General features: G+C 48.3%; 1 protein-coding gene across 3 annotated transcripts in view; it reads left to right on the top strand.

Moving 5' to 3' along the window:
• Positions 1–18,511, top strand: part of HTT (huntingtin) — a 144,450-nt gene that overhangs the window by 115,135 nt on the left and 10,804 nt on the right. For all 3 annotated transcript variants that reach the window (XM_049108566.1, XM_025437992.3, XM_025437991.3), the window contains 11 exons: positions 669–846; positions 1,771–1,866; positions 7,440–7,627; positions 9,366–9,492; positions 11,347–11,447; positions 12,603–12,757; positions 13,122–13,261; positions 14,462–14,544; positions 16,160–16,290; positions 16,411–16,540; positions 18,251–18,406. In XM_049108566.1, the coding sequence (XP_048964523.1) occupies positions 669–846; positions 1,771–1,866; positions 7,440–7,627; positions 9,366–9,492; positions 11,347–11,447; positions 12,603–12,757; positions 13,122–13,261; positions 14,462–14,544; positions 16,160–16,290; positions 16,411–16,540; positions 18,251–18,406 (1,485 nt within the window). The remainder of the gene's footprint in view (positions 1–668; positions 847–1,770; positions 1,867–7,439; positions 7,628–9,365; positions 9,493–11,346; positions 11,448–12,602; positions 12,758–13,121; positions 13,262–14,461; positions 14,545–16,159; positions 16,291–16,410; positions 16,541–18,250; positions 18,407–18,511) is intronic.

Genomic DNA, 18,511 nt, shown 5'->3' with positions numbered 1-18,511 from the left:
TGATGAATAAAAGCACCTGCTTGGAGCTGGGCCAAGTCAGACATCTCAGTGTGGTGGTGAGCAGGCTAGCAGGCAAACATACAGTGACAGTACATAGTCATGACTGTCAGCAGCAGTCCCATGACTGCCATGTGCAGGGCAAAATGCTTCTATGCATCCTCTTATTCAGATCTTCCTATAATTCTGCAAGATGGACTCTGTTATTCCCATTTTACAGATGAGGAAAGCAGGGCTTACTGAGGTTTGGTGGCTTGTCCAGGTTTCACCCACTAAGAAATAACCCATTGGCATTTGAACCCAATCCTGGCCATCTCCAGGACCCATGCTCTCAGATTCAGCCTGGCAGAGCCTGCCTGCACCCTGGGAGCCCTGTGAGGAGGAGCCTAGCCTAGAGACCATGTGGCAGGGAAGGATTTCTAGAGGAGCCCACAGAGCCGAAGGAAGGAGGAACAATGAAATCAGGGTGGCCCTTCTGGCAGAGAGGCAAGCCCCAGGCGGTTTTGGGAGCAGGTGGTCAAGCTTGGAATATAAGGGAGTAGGCAACAGGGTCTCATCCCTCTGGAAGCGTAGTCAGGACCCACCAGCCTCTCACTGTTGAGACAGTTCCCTGGCAGCCTGGAGATAGGAAGCGGGTCTGATCCTTCTGTAACGCTGACCCTCCCCTTTAGGCCCTGGCATGGCATTTGATCCATGAGCAGATCCCACTGAGTCTGGACCTTCAGGCAGGCCTCGACTGCTGTTGCCTGGCTCTGCAGCTGCCCAGCCTCTGGAGTGTGCTCTCCTCCCCAGAGATGGTGACCCATGCCTGCTCTCTCATTCACTGTGTCCGCTTCATCCTAGAAGCCGGTGAGTCTTTGACCACAACAGGTTTCTCTCCTCTGTCACGGGATCAGTAGTCAGCTCTGCAGATCTAGTCACGGACGTTTATTTTGTGCCACCTGTTTTCCAGGTGCCAAGCAAGGAATTGGGGGTTACTTGGTGGATAAAATATAGGCTTTGTGTTCATCTCCAATGGTTTGGATTCTGCATTAAAATTGGACTTGAATTTGCTTTTGTAGTCATTTTGTTTAGATTTTGGCGTTCTAACTTTCATAAAAAATACTCCTAATTTTATGTCCCTTTGATCTCTGGTCCTACTTGACTGTTTCATGCTTTTAGTCCCAAATGACCATAAGATTTAATAAGATTACATTAAAAAGATTGTTTTCTGTTATAGTCAAAATGCTTGTTTCTATAATGAATTGTAATATTAATGTATTATAAAATAAAAGTGACATTCTTTTGGGACAGTGTCCTTAACAAGGGTCATTAGCCAGAGTTTCTCAAAAATTAGACGTTATAGTTTACATGTTAGAGGGTGTTTTGAAGTTTCATTGTTTAAATTGTTTTCATCTGTGCATTTGTAGTCAGCTTGAAAACGGAGATCTGGGGAGTAAATTTTCAAAGCCAGACTTCTTGGGGAATTGCAGTGATGCTTTTAGCAGTAATGAATCACGAGCTGTCTGATAAAAACCTTGAGGGCAAGAGGTGCCAAACAGCAGGCAGTGGACAGATGTAGAAATCTCAGCATAGACGTCTAGTCTCATGCACTTCAGACAAGCCTGGAGACCTGTCCCTGAGTCTGGTACTGTCTAAACCTGACTCCAGGAAATCCAGAGCTCCTCTGGCTGAATCTGTCTCCTTGAAATGTTATAAGGCTCCATAAATGTGAGACTTTGAATAAAAAGGAATGGTAAAAGTGTTTGGAAATTGTTCTATTGTGACTTCCAGTCGTGGTGCAGCCTGGGGACCAGCTGCTTAGCCCAGAAAGGAGGGTGAACATGCCAAAGGCCGCCAGAGTGGACGAAGTAGATCCAAACACACAAAGTAAGTCTCGAGCCGTTCTTTTTTTACCCAGTGTTTTTGAGGGCTTGAAATTCATGAAGAGACTTTTAAAGGGGTAAGTGTAGACACCTGAAAGCTTACTTAATGCAGTTGCATCCTGTTGATTATCTTTAGATATGGGGGCAGTTTGAGCACAGCATCTCACCTGTGCTCTTTCCTCTGCTAACACACTGGCTCTAGTCATCCAGCTTTCTTTGGTCCCTCCAAACTGGGCTGGGGTGTCACTCCCAGGCAGCCCTCCTGATGCCCCCCTTTCACAGCTGCTCCTCTGCCATCACCGCACTCCCTGAGGGCAAGGACTGCCTTCCCTCCGTGTGCCCACTTTCGTAAATGCTCTAGAATGTTTACCGGGTGACAAACAAATACGTGGAAATACCCATGTGACCATCAAGCGACCTGAGTGTCTGTTTTGACCTTCTCTGGGGGTGGATGTTTAAATGAAAGTTACTGCTCTTCCTACAGTAAAAGCATCCACATCCTATCCATCGGAACTTCTAGACTTAGACGTGTGCCATAGGTGTGCACGTTCTTTGTCCTGAGGCAGGTCGGGAGGAAAGCACTTGGCTGAGTGACTGCTTGTCACTGGGGGGCATCTGGGTGTCCTCAGCCAGAAGGTGTGGCTGGAGTGCCACCTGCAGCCCATCCACAAGATGGGAAGCACATGCCCACCTGGTGGTTCTTGAATGCCTTTTTTTATGGAATGCTCTGGAATACCAGAGTCTTAGCCATGCTCTGGTGGCTTCAGAAGCCTTCCTCTTTCAGAGCAAGTACATACATGCTTTGTCATTTGCCAGCATTTGTACAGACCAGGTAAGGATGACATTTTCCTGTCATTCATCTTCAGCAAGTGATTTCTCTTCCTGTGTCACCTGTGAGTGTGTAACCCTCAGACACAGTGTCCTTCGGTACACACAGCCTAGCTCCTCGAAACTCTGTGGTCTGTCAACCCTTAGTTCACGCTTTCATGGTTTGTTGTTGATCCGTGAGGGAGACACACACTCACCTCCCTGCTTGGCCACGTTCTAGCTGAGTGGCCATGGCGAGTTCTCATCAGTGCTTCTGCAGGGAAGGTACAGGTGGCACTAGCCTTGGATTGGTAGAAGGATTAAGTAAATTCATCCATGGATAGCACCCAGAACAAGTGCCTGTCTTGTTATAAGTGCTCAGCAAATATCACCATAATTTTTCTCATAACTTAAATTTCTATCCATCTGAAAATAGTTCAGGCATTTCAGGGGGTCGAGTCAGAGCAGACAGGCTCACAGGCTGGAGCCTATTTAGTTCACGTTGATTATGCTTATTCCCCACGGCCCAATTTAAGCTGGTTTGTTTAATCCTGGCCAGAGGAAGAAGCTAGCTCTTTTTATCGCCTTGATAGGGTGAAACCTCTTAAAGATTGCCCATTAGGGGCTCCTGGCTGGCTCAGTTGGGAGAGCATGCAACTCTTGATCTTGGCATTGTGAGTTTGAGTCCTGGGCACCGAGTTTACTTAAAAAAAGTATTAGTAGGGGATCCCTGGGTGGGCTCAGCGGTTTAGCGCCTGCCTTTGGCCCAGGGTGTGATCCTGGAGTCCCGGGATCGAGTCCCGCATCCGGCTCCCAGCATGGAGCCTGCTTCTCCCTCTGCCTGTGTCTGTACTCTCTCTCTCTCTCTCTCTCTCTCTCTCTCTCTATGTCTGTCATGAATAAATAAAATCTTTTTTTTAATAATAAATTTATTTTTTATTGGTGTTCAGTTTGCTAACATACAGAATAACACCCAATGCTCATCCCATCAAGTGCCCCCACCTCAGTGCCCGCCAACTAGTCACCCCCCACCCCCTGCCCTCCTCCCTTTCCACCACCCCTAGTTCGTTTCCCAGAGTTAGGAGTCTTCATGTTCTGTCTCCCTTTCTGATATTTCCTACCCATTTCTTCTCCCTTCCCCTCTATTCCCTTTCACTATTATTTATATTCCCCAAATGAATGAGACCATATAATATTTGTCCTTCTCCGATTCACTTATTTCACTCAACATAATACCCTCCAGTTCTATCCACGTCAAAGCAAATGGTGGGTATTTGTCATTTCTAATGGCTGAGTAATATTCCATTGTATACATAAACCACATCTTCTTTATCCATTCATCTTTCGATGGACACCGAGGCTCCTTCCACAGTTTGGCTATTGTGGACATTGCTGCTAGAAACATCGGGGTGCAGATGTCCCGGCGTTTCATTGCATCTGTATCTTTGGGCTAAATCCCTAGCAGTGCAATTGCTGAGTCGTAGGGCAGTTCTATTTTTAACTCTTTGAGGAACCTCCACACAGTTTTCCAGAGTGGCTGCACCACTTCACATTCCCACCAACAGTGCAAGAGGGTTCCCTTTACTCCGCATCCTCTCCAACATTTGTGGTTTCCTGCCTTGTTAATTTTCCCCATTCTCACTGGTGTGAGGTGGTATCTCATTGTGGTTTTGATTTGTATTTCCCTGATGGCAAGTGATGCACAGCATTTTCTCATGTGCATGTTGGCCATGTCTGTGTCTTCCTCTGTGAGATTTCTGTTCATGTCTTTTGACCACTTCATGATTGGATTGTTTGTTTCTTTGCTGTTGAGTTTAATAAGTTCTTTATAGATCTTGGAAACTAACCCTTTATCTGATACGTCATTTGCAAATACCTTCTCCCATTCTGTAGGTTGTCTTTTAGTTTTGTTGACTGTATCCTTTGCTGTGCAAAGCATCTTATCTTGATGAAGTCCCAATAGTTCATTTTTGTTTTTGTTTTTTTTTTGCCTTCTTTTGCCTTCGTGGATGTATCTTGCAATAGTTCATTTTTGTTTTTGTTTTTTTTTGCCTTCTTTTGCCTTCGTGGATGTATCTTGCAAGAAGTTACTGTGGCCGAGTTCAAAAAGGGTGTTGCCTGTGTTCTCCTCTAGGAATTTGATGGGATCTTGTCTCACATTAAGATCTTTCATCCATTTTGAGTTTATCTTTGTTTATGGTGAAAGAGAGTGGTCTAGTTTCTTTCTTCTGCATGTGGATGTCCAATTTTCCCAGCATCATTTATTGAAGAGACTGTCTTTCTTCCAGTGGATAGTCTTTCCTCCTTTATTGAATATTAGTTGACCATAAAGTTGAGGGTCCACTTCTGGGTTCTCTATTCTGTTCCATTGATCTATGTGTCTGTTTTTGTGCTAGTACCACACTGTCTTGATGACCACAGCTTTGTAATACAACCTGAAATCTGGCATTGTGATGCCCCCAGCTATGGTTTTCTTTTTTAAAATTCCCCTGGCTATTTGGGGTCTTTTCTGATTCCACACAAATCTTAAAATAATTTGTTCTAACTCTCTGAAGAGATCAACAAAACCAGGAGTTGATTCTTTGAAAGAATTAATAAGATAGATAAACCATTAGCCAGCCTTATTAAAAAGAAGAGAAAGAAGACTCAAATTAATAAAATCATGAATGAGAAAGATCACTACCGACACCAAGGAAATACAAACGATTTTAAAAACATATTATGAACAGCTATAAGCCAATAAATTAGGCAATCTAGAAGAAATGGACACATTTCTGGAAAGCCACAAACTACCAAAACTGGAACAGGAAGAAATAAAAAACCTGAACAGGCCAATAACCAGGGAGGAAATTGAAGCAGTCATCTAAAACCTCCCAAGACACAAAAGTCCAGGGCCAGATGGCTTCCCTGGGGAACTCTATCAAATGTTTAAAGAAGAAACCAAAAAAAAAAAAAGAAGAAACCATACCTATTCTACTAAAGCTGTTTGGAAAGATAGAAAGAGATGGAGTACTTCTAAATTCGTTCTATGAGGCCAGCATCACCTTAATTCCAAAACCAGACAAAGACCCCACCAAAAAGGAGAATTATAGACCAATATCCCTGATGAACATGGATGCAAAAATTCTCAACAAGATACTAGCCAATAGGATCCAACAGTACATTAAGAAAACTATTCACCATGACCAAGTGGGATTTATTCCCGGGACACAAGGCTGGTTCAACACTTGTAAAACAATCAGTGTGATTCATCATATCAGCAAGAGAACAACCAAGAACCATATGATCCTCTCATTAGATGCAGAGAAAGCATTTGACAAAATACAGCATCCATTCTTGATCAAAACTCTTCAGTGTAGGGATAGAGGGAACATTCCTCAACATCTTAAAAGCCATCTACGAAAAGCCCACAACAAATATAATTCTCAATCGGGAAGCCCTGGGAGCCTTTCCCCTAAGATCAGGAACAAGACAGGGTTGTCCACTCTCACTACTGCTATTCAACATAGTACTAGAAGTCCTAGCCTCAGCAATCAGACAACAAAAAGACATTAAAGGCATTCGAATTGGCAAAGAAGAAGTCAAACTGTCCCTCTTTGCCGATGACATGATACTCTACATAGAAAACTCAAAAGACTCCACCCCAAGATTGCTAGACCTCATACAGCAATTTGGCAGTGTGGCAGGATACAAAATCAATGCCCAGAAGTCAGTGGCATTTCTATACACTAACAATGAGACTGAAGAAAGAGGAATTAAGGAGTCAATCCCATTTACAATTGCACCCAAAAGCATAAGATACCTAGGAATATACCTAACCAAAGAGGTAAAGGATCTATACCCTAAAAACTATAGAACACTTCTGAAAGAAATTGAGGAAGACACAAAGAGATGGAAAAATATTCCATGCTCCTGGATTGGCAGAATTAATATTGTGAAAATGTCAATGTTACCCAGGGCAATTTACACGTTTAATGCAATCCCTATCAAAATACCATGGACTTTCTTCAGAGAGTTAGAACAAATTATTTTAAAATATTAAAAAAAAAAAAAAGTATTAGTAAAAGCAGCCCCACTTCTTTTAGCTTGCGGCTTGACTCCATAAGCCTAATAAGAATCCCCTCTCTAGATGAGGAAGTTGCTTAGTCTGCCAAATCTCATGAACCATGGGTTATATTTGTGCACAACCTGAAACATTTGTCAGCTCAACAAATAATGTTCTGGCTCATACTCTGTGCCAGACTCAAAGTGAATGAGAACAGTCCCTGCCCTCAAGGTGCTGTGGCTCTTCTCTGCGGCTGCAGGGTTCCCCTCAACATTCTCAGGAGTTCCAGGGTGAGACTTGGCACCCTATCAGAATCCCACCAGCAGTCCAGGAGAACCCCTGATCTCAGGAAACAGTGAGCCAGGGATTTATAATGTGGTTTTTTGCACGCCAGCTCAGGGAGCAGCAGAAGGTCCCAGGAGAGCCGCAGGACACCAGAGCACAGAGGAGCACAGCATGATTGCTCCTAGGTGCTGGCCGCATTGTGCAAGGCAGGTGGGAGGTTCAAGACAACAGTCCTGGCCAGCATGGAGAAGGTTGCATGTTTAGATAGACTGGAAGGAGGTAAGATCTGCAGGCCTTCAGTGAGCACCTGCATTTGTGGTTTGAGCACTGGTTGTAGGATGGTGCCTTCTCCCTCGGGGGGTAGGAACATCAGGAGCAGAGGTGGCGGGTTTGGGATATGTTTCGACAGAACAGACCTCTGAACCCTGGTGTTTGTTTAGATCTAGCATGTATCACCACAGCCTGTCAGATGGTGGCAGAAATGGTGGAGTCTTTGCCATCAGTGTTGGCCTTGGGGCACAAGAGGAACAGCAACACCCCAGCGTTTCTCACATCAGTGCTGAGGAACATCGTCATCAGCCTGGCTCGCTTACCCCTCGTCAATAGCTACACGCGTGTCCCCCCGCTGGTGAGTCTGGTGGTTCCTTGGCAGAAGGACAGAAATAATGAGATGTGCAGACCAGCCCCTGGCTGGGGGCTCCTAGGGGTGAGAGTGGGAGCCCATCCCTCACCTGCTTCCCCTGGGGTGGCCAGAGCCTCCTTCCGTGCTTGCTGTGTGTGGTCCTGGCACCTGTCTGGTTTCCTGGGGCATTGTGTCTAGCAGTCATTGATAAAAATGCTGGGTTTTCCAACATGGGGGGAAAACCTCCAGAAGTAAGATTTCATCTCCCACTAGTCGGTACTCGATGTTGGATGTGATTGGAAAGTAACTCAGCTCCCCTGTTTGGTGGTAGACTGGATGCCGTGCCCCTCAGTTGTTTGCCCGTAATACCAGGCACCGTATGATACTGTTCAGCTGTCTGGGCACGACCACTTTTGAAGCTTCCGATTCCAAATTGTCCTCAGAATTAGTTTTAACTTGGCATTCTTTGGACTCCTGACTGGAAGGACTTAGTGTGAGTGGGTTGAGGGTTGGTGGGTGGCCTGACAGCATAGCTGGAGGTCAAGGTGAAAACTGGGACCAAGAGGAAGGGGGCTTGTTTCAGCTTAGAAAAGACCTGTGCCTGCCAGTGGGCACGGCCTCTGTGCACGTATGTGATGGGGAACACTGGGCAGGTTGCACCCAGGCAGCCGTCCTCCTTAGACCAGGGCACAGAGGGTGCCACCACAGGAGGCCGAGCTGGCCTACCTGTAGGGCTCACTGGGGGCAGCAGCCACCATAGCCTGGGGTTCCGGGGCTGGTGTGGAGCAGTGGGTTGTAGCGCATCTGAAGCCCCATGCCCACTGAGAAGAGAGCCAGGTGGAGCCCGGTAGAGAAGCAGGGTTGCCAGTGTGCAGGGCACGGCCTTGGCTGCCGAGGCACCTCAGTCCCTGTGTAGGTCTGGAGACAGCTGCCTAGAGGGAAGCGGGGAGCCACCCTGGGAAGGTGCTGTCCTAGAAGTCAAGGTGTCTGGAGGAGACGCGACAACACAAAGGGCACGAAGCAGTGTGCACCAGTGTTCTGAGAGGAGGGTGCAGTGAGCAGCTCAGAGATGCTAGGGAGAGACCTGGTGTCTTCCTAAGCTGAATGAGAGGCACTGGAACTGTGGAGGTGGGCTGGCCATGTCTCTGAGGCCCCCATGGGTGGGCTTGGGGAGTGCGGAGCTGAGGGGTCTATTCTCTTGGCTGGGAGGGTGGCTGCTCCTGCTGCCAGGACAGCGACGGGTCCACAGCTCCGCCTTCTGTTCACTGAGTTTATGTGCCTGCTTGCCAGGGACTATTTTTAAATGCAACTTGACTTCATTTGACGCCTGTTTTCATCTAACACACCAGCTGCTGTTTGTGTGCAAGGGTGCTCCTGCCTGCCTCTGACGGCCAGGGGCTGCCAACACGGACCTTCAAGAACCCAACTCATAAATTGCTAGCCTAGGGTGCTAGCAGCGAGGGAAAGGGGCTGGGCCAGTTTGGGAGCAGGCAGGTTGGGAAAGTGGGAGGTCAGAGCAGACCCAGGAGGCCCACAATGGGGCAGGAGATCCTCGGGTGATGCATGGGAGCTGTTTTCCCAGAAGGATGATGCACTTGCTTTTGGGACAGTCTGTGTGAGCTGTTAGTAAGAATGTGGCCTCCGAAAGGAGGCCATGCTGAGAGAAAGGTTGTTTCATGGTTTCCTCAAAGTGCAGCTGTCCTGATTTGACTGGGGTCACACTATTTCTTTCTCATCTTCTCAGGTTTGGAAACTCGGATGGTCGCCTGAGCCAGGAGGGGACTTCGGCACAGCCTTCCCTGAGATCCCAGTGGAGTTCCTCCAGGAGAAGGAAGTCTTTAAAGAGTTCATCTACCGCATCAATGCACTAGGTATCCTTGTTTCTCTTCCAGAATTACTAGGCCTCAAAGCGCCTAGTTCTTATTTATTCCACAAGGGATGTAGGGTATGACATGGTCCTATGTGAGTACATTCTGCAATGAATGCAAACTCTCGCAGTGAAAAATACTCACCGGTTGGTGTGATGTTGGGGGGCTTAACCCCAAGTCTTCATATACCAGGCTTGTTGGAAGTTAGGACAGGCACCCTGGTGATAGATCATGTGCAGCCCAGATCCGTGCGCTCTTGTGTGGTCGAGGATTCCCTTCTCAGGTGCAGATCACTCTGCAGCTGCAGCGAGGTGGAAGCAGCGCACTAGAGCGGGGAAAGTAGACTTTTCTGTGAGACAGCTCTGGCCTCTGGGCGGTGGGGGCAGGCATCCTGGCCTCTAGGACACCCAGTGTTGTGGTTTCATAGCATCAGTACAGATTCAGAAACCACACAAGATTCGTCTGGTACACGGTTGCACAATATGTGGCAGTGTTAGTAGTTTGCATCAGGCGTTGTCCACTTCCTGCAGTACGGTGTGTGTTGCCCTTTTGCCCTCATTGCATGGCTGCAGGTCTGGTGGCAGGGTTGTATTTGGTAGGTCCTGAGTGGCTGTGTCAAGCTACGATGTCTCCCAAAGTGTCGGGCACCTCGCCTGCCTGTGGGGCCTGCCCTTCATCCCTGTGATCCCTGGCCAGCTCAGGTTTCCTCAGGGTCTGTGCTTATCTTGATCCCAGAAGCTTCAGGGAGCTGATGCCATGTTGCCTCTACTTTTCCCTTTAGTGAAGCAGACAGTTTGTTACTCTGTCCACAGTGTGGACAGTCTCTGCAGTGACCCAAGGCTAGCAGCCTCAGAAAACTTTGTTTCTTGTCCTTGACGGTGGTTAGGAGGCTGTCTCCTGGCCACCCCCTATGTGCTATCATTTCCTTTCTTAGGCATCTTCCTGCTCGAATCCTCACTCAGACGTGCAAGAGGTACCCTGGACAGCTCCACTCTCTTCCTGATATTGCCTTCACATTCTTGCCTTTGTCTTCATTCTTTTCCCTAAAATGAATTGTGTAAACATCGATCTGTATGTTTGCCCACTTGACTAGGTCTGTCTGCATTTAATCCTGAAATTTGCTCTGGTTTTCCTGCCCTTGACATCCCCTTCCTGTCACTTGTGACCCTAATGGAAGTGGCCTGGCCACCTCCACCTCGCACGCAGATCACCCATGGCAACAGGAAGTGCGACCCTGAGAAGCAAGTGCTCATCCCACACCTTGAGGGCCACTGGTGAAGACATTGCTTGAGGTCAACCCACTAGATGCATGTTCCCCAGATGCTAGTGCCCTGGCTAGGTTATATCCTTTTTTGATCTGCTATTCTTTTAGACAGAGTCAGAGAACCCATTCCTTTAACTTCTCTATTTTTAACAGCTTTCCTGAGATAGAATTCATGGAGCACACATTTCACCTACTCAGGGTATGCAGTCCAGTGGTTTGGTGTCTGCACACGCTTGTGTGCAATGCACTGGTTTGTTTTTGGGGAAGACCCATGAGCCCTCTGGTGAGCAGGGCAGGAGCAACTCTGACCCACTCAAATGTGGCCTGCTGCTTAAACATCCCTTCGCCTCACTGCATCTCTGCAGTAGGGGATGGAGAGGGTGCCACTTGCCTGTCGTGTGACCTCATACATGTGTGCTTCAGTGTCCTTGCTGGTGCAGTGTACCTGGCAGTGTGGCTGCATCTCAGGACTGCTGTACATGGCCCTGGGGGTGGGGCCTGTTCCAGCTGCAGCTGTATGGCCCAGCTGCCACTTTACATCAAGAAGTTTGGGGAGCAGGTGACCTTGTCTCACGTACCGTTTGCATTCCTAGGATGGACCAGCCGCACCCAGTTTGAGGAAACGTGGGCCACCCTCCTTGGTGTCCTGGTGACTCAGCCCCTTGTGATGGAGCAGGAAGAGAGCCCACCGGAAGTAAGGCCACGTGCAGGCCTGTGTGTCCACTTTTTGGCACATGGGCAGTCATGGCAGCTTGTGAATTGTTCCTAGTGGGCAATAAAGGGCAGCAAGCTCTTTTTCTTTTTCTTTTTCTCCCTCCCTCCCTCCCTTCTCTCTCTCTCTCTCTCTTTCTTTCTCCTTTCTTTTCTTTCTTTTCTTTCTTTTCTTTCTTTCTTTCTTTCTTTCTTTCTTTCTTTCTTTCTTTCTTTCTTTCTTTCTTTCTTTCTTTCTTTTTCTTTCTTTTCTTTCTTTTCTTTCTTTTCTTTCTTTCTGTGTTTACCAGGGTAGTCAGTTCATATCTAGGCTAATGTTGTAGAATAGGAGCAAATTCCCTCGCGGTTTGAGTGGCCTAGATTCCTGGTGGCCAGAGTATGCTCTGTCATGGTGCATCACACGTTAAGGGTCAGTAGGGCTGCACCCTTTCTTGAAAATAAGTTTGAGTTTTCTTTATCAGTATTCAGGTATAGTGTATAGGTTGAATGAGAATGAAAAGGCATGTTATAAAGGCTATGTTTGTGTATGTACCTGTGTTCAGTTCACTGCTTTGCAGAGATTTATCCGGCTTCTTAGAATGTTAATGTACATTATATTAATAAAAACCATGTTCTCTGATAAGGCAAAGCCTGAGATACTGAAAACCGTTGGATATAAGTCCTTAATTCTGGTGGAAGGTAGGCCCAAACTGGTAGAAATGTCAGTTTAAGAAGTAGACCTACATCAAAAATCAAGGGTCTTTAAACTCTTTAAACTCATGTGTAGAACTCACAGGTGACAATTAGGAACCCTAATTTTAAACCCTAAAATTAATGAGGAAATTTAAGGGCAGTTTCTTAAAAATTGATTTATATTTTGAGGTCTGTACCAATAGGAGACTGTGCTTTGAAAGGTAGACATTGTCCATCAGGTTTATTACAAGTCACAGATGCTCAAGGGAGCATAGGCTGCGGGGAGCTTAGACAAAACAGGACCATTGCTGGGAAGGCATGTTGCTCTGCAGCCCTCCAGCTCTTCCCCATAAGACCGTGCAGCCCAAGGACCACGGCCTTTCAGTCCTGTGTGCAGGTGGGGGCGTATATGGTTTCTGGCATCTAGCCATTCATGACATGATAAAAATGTGGGCTCTCCTTCCAGGAAGACACAGAGAGGACCCAGATCAACGTCCTGGCTGTGCAGGCCATCACCTCCCTGGTGCTGAGTGCAATGACTGTGCCTGTGGCTGGCAACCCAGCTGTGAGCTGCTTGGAGCAGCAGCCCCGGAACAAGCCCCTGAAAGCCCTCGACACCAGGTGGGAAGAGTGAGGTGCCTTTTCACCCCGCCCAGAGTAACCAGCACCTTCTCCCTGGGTCCTTTTCTTTGTTACCAGAACTACAAACAAAACACCTGTGAGTGTTGCCTTACTGCAAGAAGTGATTTGGTGACCCGTGGCAGTGAGGCCTGCATGCCATGGGGTCCATTGACTGTTTAGGGCAGACTCTAGCACATCAAAAAATAGCCAAGGGCACATGGACTGGAGTCCCCTCCAAGGGAGTCATTTGCTCTTATAGGTGCCTGTGTTTCCTTTAGGCAAAGCTGGAAGATGCCCTGAGGTTTTTTGGTTTTAAGATTTTGAAGGAAACAAAATATCCTTTAACCTTTGTTTTGGATTTTAGGTTTGGGAGGAAGTTGAGCATTATCCGAGGAATTGTAGAGCAGGAAATCCAAGCAATGGTTTCAAAGAGAGAGAATATCGCCACGCATCACTTATACCAAGCGTGGGACCCTGTCCCTTCTCTGTCTCCAGCTACTACAGGTACCTGTGGGAAGAGGGCCATTTGTACCTGGGCCAGAATGAGAATGTGACCAAGATCCTAACACCACCACTCGGGCAGAAAGACCAGAGGTGTCTTTTTGGAGGCTGTGGTACCAAATGCACTGCCCTCCCCAGTCAGCCCATGAGGAACAGAATGGCTCTCAGCCTGAGACCTGCAGCCTTGAGAGGGAGTATAGAGGCCAAACTAGTCACTCAGTGAAAAAATCAGCATAGTTCATCCTTGACTCGCTTGAAGCTCCAGCTTTTTGCAAGAGAGCGCTGTGGCGAGAGCAGGCCTGGACCCCTGAGAGCCTGTTGTGGCTGGGGATCCCTGGTCTGAGCTCTCCGCCCCCAGCTGCCATCCCTCCCCCATCCTCCGTCTGGGCCTGCAGGCTGTGTTCCTGCCCTGTAATGGGCACCAGAGTTTGTCACCCTGAGTTAAAAGGAAATTTTGTGAGGTTATTATTATTTTTGTTAGTACACATGTTTTTGTTGACTAATCAGTATTTTAGCACAGTGTTTTTATGATTCTCTATTTTAGCAGTCGTTAGATACAGTTTTAAGCATCTTGAGTGCTTTACCTAGAGAGCATTCTATGTAGACATGCAGACGCTAGACATTTACTGAAGTGCTGGACTAGACTCAGGATTGTGTACCAGGATGGCCCCCTGAGGAGCTCCTGCCCCCTAGGAGACAGAGGTGGCCTCACTCCGTGTCACAGGAGGAAGGGGAGAGTAGGTGCAGATGGACTAGGGGTAGGAAGCATCATGGAAGAGGGGGGTGTTGAGGCTTGATCTGGTGAAGGGTCAGCCAGAGGCCTCTGGCTGGCAGGGGGAGTTGTTTAGTCTGGGGTATAGACAGTGCGAAAGACATAGGCTGTGGAGAAGATGGGTTGAGTGGCAGCATCCGCCTGTACCCTCCTACTCTGGTGGGCACAACTGGACAGCCGAGACACCAGGGCAGGGTCCTGGGAGGTGTTGCCCATCGATGTTGCGGTCTGGGTCCCTGAGTGCCTGTCTACTGGGCTGTTGCCCCATCAGCTGCTTCCTGTGCAGTCAGAAGCTGGTGTGTTAACAAGAGAAACAGTGATAATTCAGCATTGCCCGCCTGGCCCTGCCAGCATAGTACATTATGAAGTGCCAGAGAAAAGCCCAGAGACCCTCAGGGCTCTGCAGAACTGTCCACCTTGTCACCCTGCAGGTGCCCTCATCAGCCACGACAAGCTTCTGCTGCAGATCAACCCCGAGCGGGAGCTGGGAAACATGAGCTATAAGCTTGGCCAGGTCAGTCACACCCGCACTGCCAGGGCACATCCTACTACTTTCTTTGCTCTCTTTCATCTGCTATGACTTTGGGTCATTTGATGCATCCAGAAGAAAAATTACATGCATTTTTTAAATAAAGGGAGAGTTTTTTTTATTTGTTCTCATTGATATTCTCTACTACGAGGAAGATTTAAGGTATCTTGTGTACCTAGTGATGTGAGCATGTGTGAATGTAGCAGGCTGGTGGGAGTCAGGCTTAGCTTTGGGGCATTAGTCAGTCAGGCAAGAGTGGCTTGGGTGGGGTGAACATCAGGATGGCCCTGGATTTGGCCAGAAGATTCCAGCTGCCAGCTGAAGGGGAACTGTGGTCACATAACCCAGTGTGGAAGATGGATATGCCCTGGGGGCCAGGTTGACAGCTTACCGGGTGAGTCACTTTGAAATAAAAATTCAGTTTTCTTGTCAGAAAAACAGGACAGTCACACATATGATAGTGCATGTCAAGGAGCTGGAGCGTAGGGATGTGGCTCCTGGAGCCATGAGGACGTGTGTGCTGGGCGGAGGGGACTCACGTGGGTGCCCGATGGCTGCTCTGTCTACTGCTCTGTCCTTTCAGACCTTACTGGTTTACTTAGAAAGCAGTTACTCAGGACTGCTTTTTTTTTTTTAAGCTTTTGTTTCAGAGGACATTGGCCAGAGCAGGGGTTGGAAATACTTGTTTATCCCGAGGGCATCCCTATTGGCTCTGGGCACAGCCTTGTGGCAGAGTCCCCAGGCCTGCTCCATCCTGTCCTCTCCTGCTCACACACATTCCTCTGTGAGCAAGGAGCCACAGACAGGCTATCTGTGCTGTCCTTACAGAGAAGTTTCTGCCCCTGAGATAAGTTAGGGTGATGGAGCTCACTGTCATTTCTTTAGAAACGTGTTCCTGAGGAGCAGGCTGTGAGTGGCTCTCGGGGTGGAACCTAGCCTCCTGGGTACGGGGCGTTTGCTTAGCCACATCGTTGTTCAGCATCTGTGTTTACATCCAGCCATTGGGAATGGAGCATAGTGCATCTGCCCAGGGCTAAGCCCTGACCCCACCCTGTTCTGTCTGGAGACCGATCAGCTCCCACATCCCTCTGAAATGAGCCATCACTGGCTGTTGGGGAGTGAGGAGGACAGAGGGGCCACCCTCTCTTGAAGCCTGAAGATTGCTTTGAGGCTTCGAAGTTCATATTCCATCTGTGGCAGCTTTCAGGCAGCCACCTCCAGCCTGCCTGCCCACTGCTGGCCCCACCCCCCATGGCTGGTGGGACCCCAAAGGGGAAACGGTTGTTTATGCAGAGTGGGAGTTGGGCTAGTGTCCTAGTTGGTGGTAGGAATGCAGCCTGAGGCTGCAGCAGCCACTTGCTCAGTGTGAGGTACCATGCTGTGTGCCAGAGGACTCCCACGTGAACAGATGTGTGGGGGCATGGGCTGTTAGCGGGAGCGTAGTCTGTTTGAACTGGGTGCATAGGGAGGCACCCGAGTGGACAAAATGACTCCTGTTCCCAGCACCGCTGCCCCCATCTCCAAAAAAGGGGTCTGCAGCTCAGGGGAGAACCCACGCCTCTGCCCTAAACACTGAGCCCAGGCTTCTCATCTCCTGAAGGTGTCCATTCACTCCGTGTGGCTGGGGAACAGCATCACACCCTTGAGAGAGGAGGAGTGGGAGGAGGAGGAAGAAGAGGAGGCTGATGTCCCTGCACCTGCATCACCACCCACATCACCCGTCAACTCCAGGTTTCCCATCTACTTTTCAAGCAGTTTGAAATTTCCTATCTGTGATTTGATTTGGGGGAACCTCCTGAAATAAGTCTCATCTTGTGTATGGGGCGATTGCCCATCTGCTATGCTCTTCAGGAAGCACCGGGCTGGAGTCGACATTCACTCCTGTTCCCAGTTTTTGCTTGAATTGTACAGTCGCTGGATCCTGCCATCAGGTTCGGCCAGAAGGACACCCATCATCCTGATCAGTGAAGTGGTTCGATCCGTAAGTCTGCATTCCCTGCTCCCCTACAGGTGCACGGTGCTCGTGGCAGTACACATACACACTACTATAGACAGGGTGCACACATGCAGAGTTCATGAGCTCTGGGAACCTGGGAAGGAGCTCTGAGCAGTTCACAGATCCAGGAGGAGAAAGTAGTATTTCTGTAGCCCATGGAGGGACCAATATTTACATTTCTGATCCACAGCCAGTTGGGACCCTTATAAGTACAGTAAGAGTGTTGTAGGGGCATCACATTGTGTGAAGGCTCCTTCTGAAGGCCACCCTATTTACTCATATTTGTCCCAAGGGCCTGTCTCATAAATGTCTACTTTCTTAGATGAGAGCTGGGCAGATGGTCCCACGACCACACCCCCTGGAAAAGCTCTGATACAGAGCTGTCAACCTCACTCTGCAGGCTCAGACTCCTGTATGTTTGGGGACCCCAAAGAGGATGTGTGTGTGGCTTAGGCCTATCCCTGCTTACGGTGCTAGGACCGAAGTCATAGAGGTTTGACAGTAGTTCCTCCTTAGATGCCAGCTTCACGTCTTTCCCATCATGTGGTGAGAAGCGAGCGAGAGTTTGGAGCTGAAGACACTCAGTGCCTGCTTCCCACCCGCGGACCAGCCAGCTAGAACCATCTATGTAGTCTCTGCAGTGGGCTCTGGTTGTCTGTCCCTGCCATGCCTCCAGCCGGTCAATGCAGGCATGGATTTTGAGCCTGGCTGTTGTCAGTACACACCCCTAAGGTTCCTAGATAAGACCTTTATTGCAGGTGAGATTTTTCATTTTTAACAAAAGTTTGCAACCTGATTTTTTTCAAAAACCAGTGAAATATAAGCACCTGTAATGAAGGTCTTATTTTTAAAAACTTACTTAAATATTTAACATAACAATGATAATTTTTATTTAAAATTTTTAAACAATTAGTGAGAAGAGCCTTGTTTTACATTTTTGCAAGTCTCTTAACTGATTATTAGAGAGCTTGATTTTCCTGTCTTCCCTGTGTTTGGCCTAATATCAGAGGGCTTCTGGGAAACACTGCCTTATGGTCAGAAGAGAACAGGAGTAAAAAAGCAGATAGGGTCTCCGTGTTGCTACAGAGGCAGTTCTGACCTCAAGCCCAGGAGGGCCTCGGGTGTCCACATGTCCGCTTTGGGAACAGCTGCTGCTGGCAAGTTGCCGAGCCTGCTGGTTCCTCAGCTGGGTCTCGGCAGGAGGCAGTACTCCTGAGGAGCAGATGCACTTGCACGCCTAGGTGACGTTTATTTCTAGATGGCATGTGAAGTTGAGCCTCCAAGAATTGAGTATTTTGGGGAGACAGGAAATCATCCAAGCATCTCTTTCTGAAGTGGTTGCCCATTTCTCCATCCAGGGCTTTGGAGAGCCTGTCCCCATGCTGCAGGGATGCTCTGGGATTTGGCAGAGTAGCAGTGGGAGAACTGCTCTGTGGTCTCACCACGGTCGTGACTGCGATCCAGGCCCTCACCTCTCAGTGGGCAGTATAGATACAGAGGCGTTTTTAAGGAGATATTCTGACTAGTGTATCTTCATGTTATCTGCTGACACTTATTATTACAGGTTTCCAGGTGTGGGCCGATTTATTTACTTGGCCAAGACTCCTATGGATTCCCATATTTGTCCCATTGGTGTCAGAACATGCATTTTGGACTTCGTTGCTTACTTCCTATCCCAATGCTCTGTGTCTCCAGCTCCTCGTGGTCTCAGACTTATTCACTGAGCGCACCCAGTTTGAGATGATGTATCTGACGCTGACGGAACTGCGGAGGGTGCACCCTGCAGAAGACGAGATTCTCATTCAGTACCTGGTGCCCGCCACCTGCAAGGCAGCTGCCGTCCTTGGAATGGTAAGTGAGAGGTGGTGCAGGGACCTCCTCCTTTTGGCTGCATGCCATGGGCATAGCCTTGGCCTGGAAAGGTCTGACATGGGAAGGATGTCAGGAGGATTCTGC

This window comes from Canis lupus, chromosome 3 (assembly GCF_003254725.2).
Source record: "Canis lupus dingo isolate Sandy chromosome 3, ASM325472v2, whole genome shotgun sequence".
NCBI classification, from domain to species: domain Eukaryota; kingdom Metazoa; phylum Chordata; class Mammalia; order Carnivora; family Canidae; genus Canis; species Canis lupus.
The sequence above is the reverse complement of the archived record's forward strand: the minus strand, read 5'-3'. Positions and strand labels throughout refer to the sequence as shown.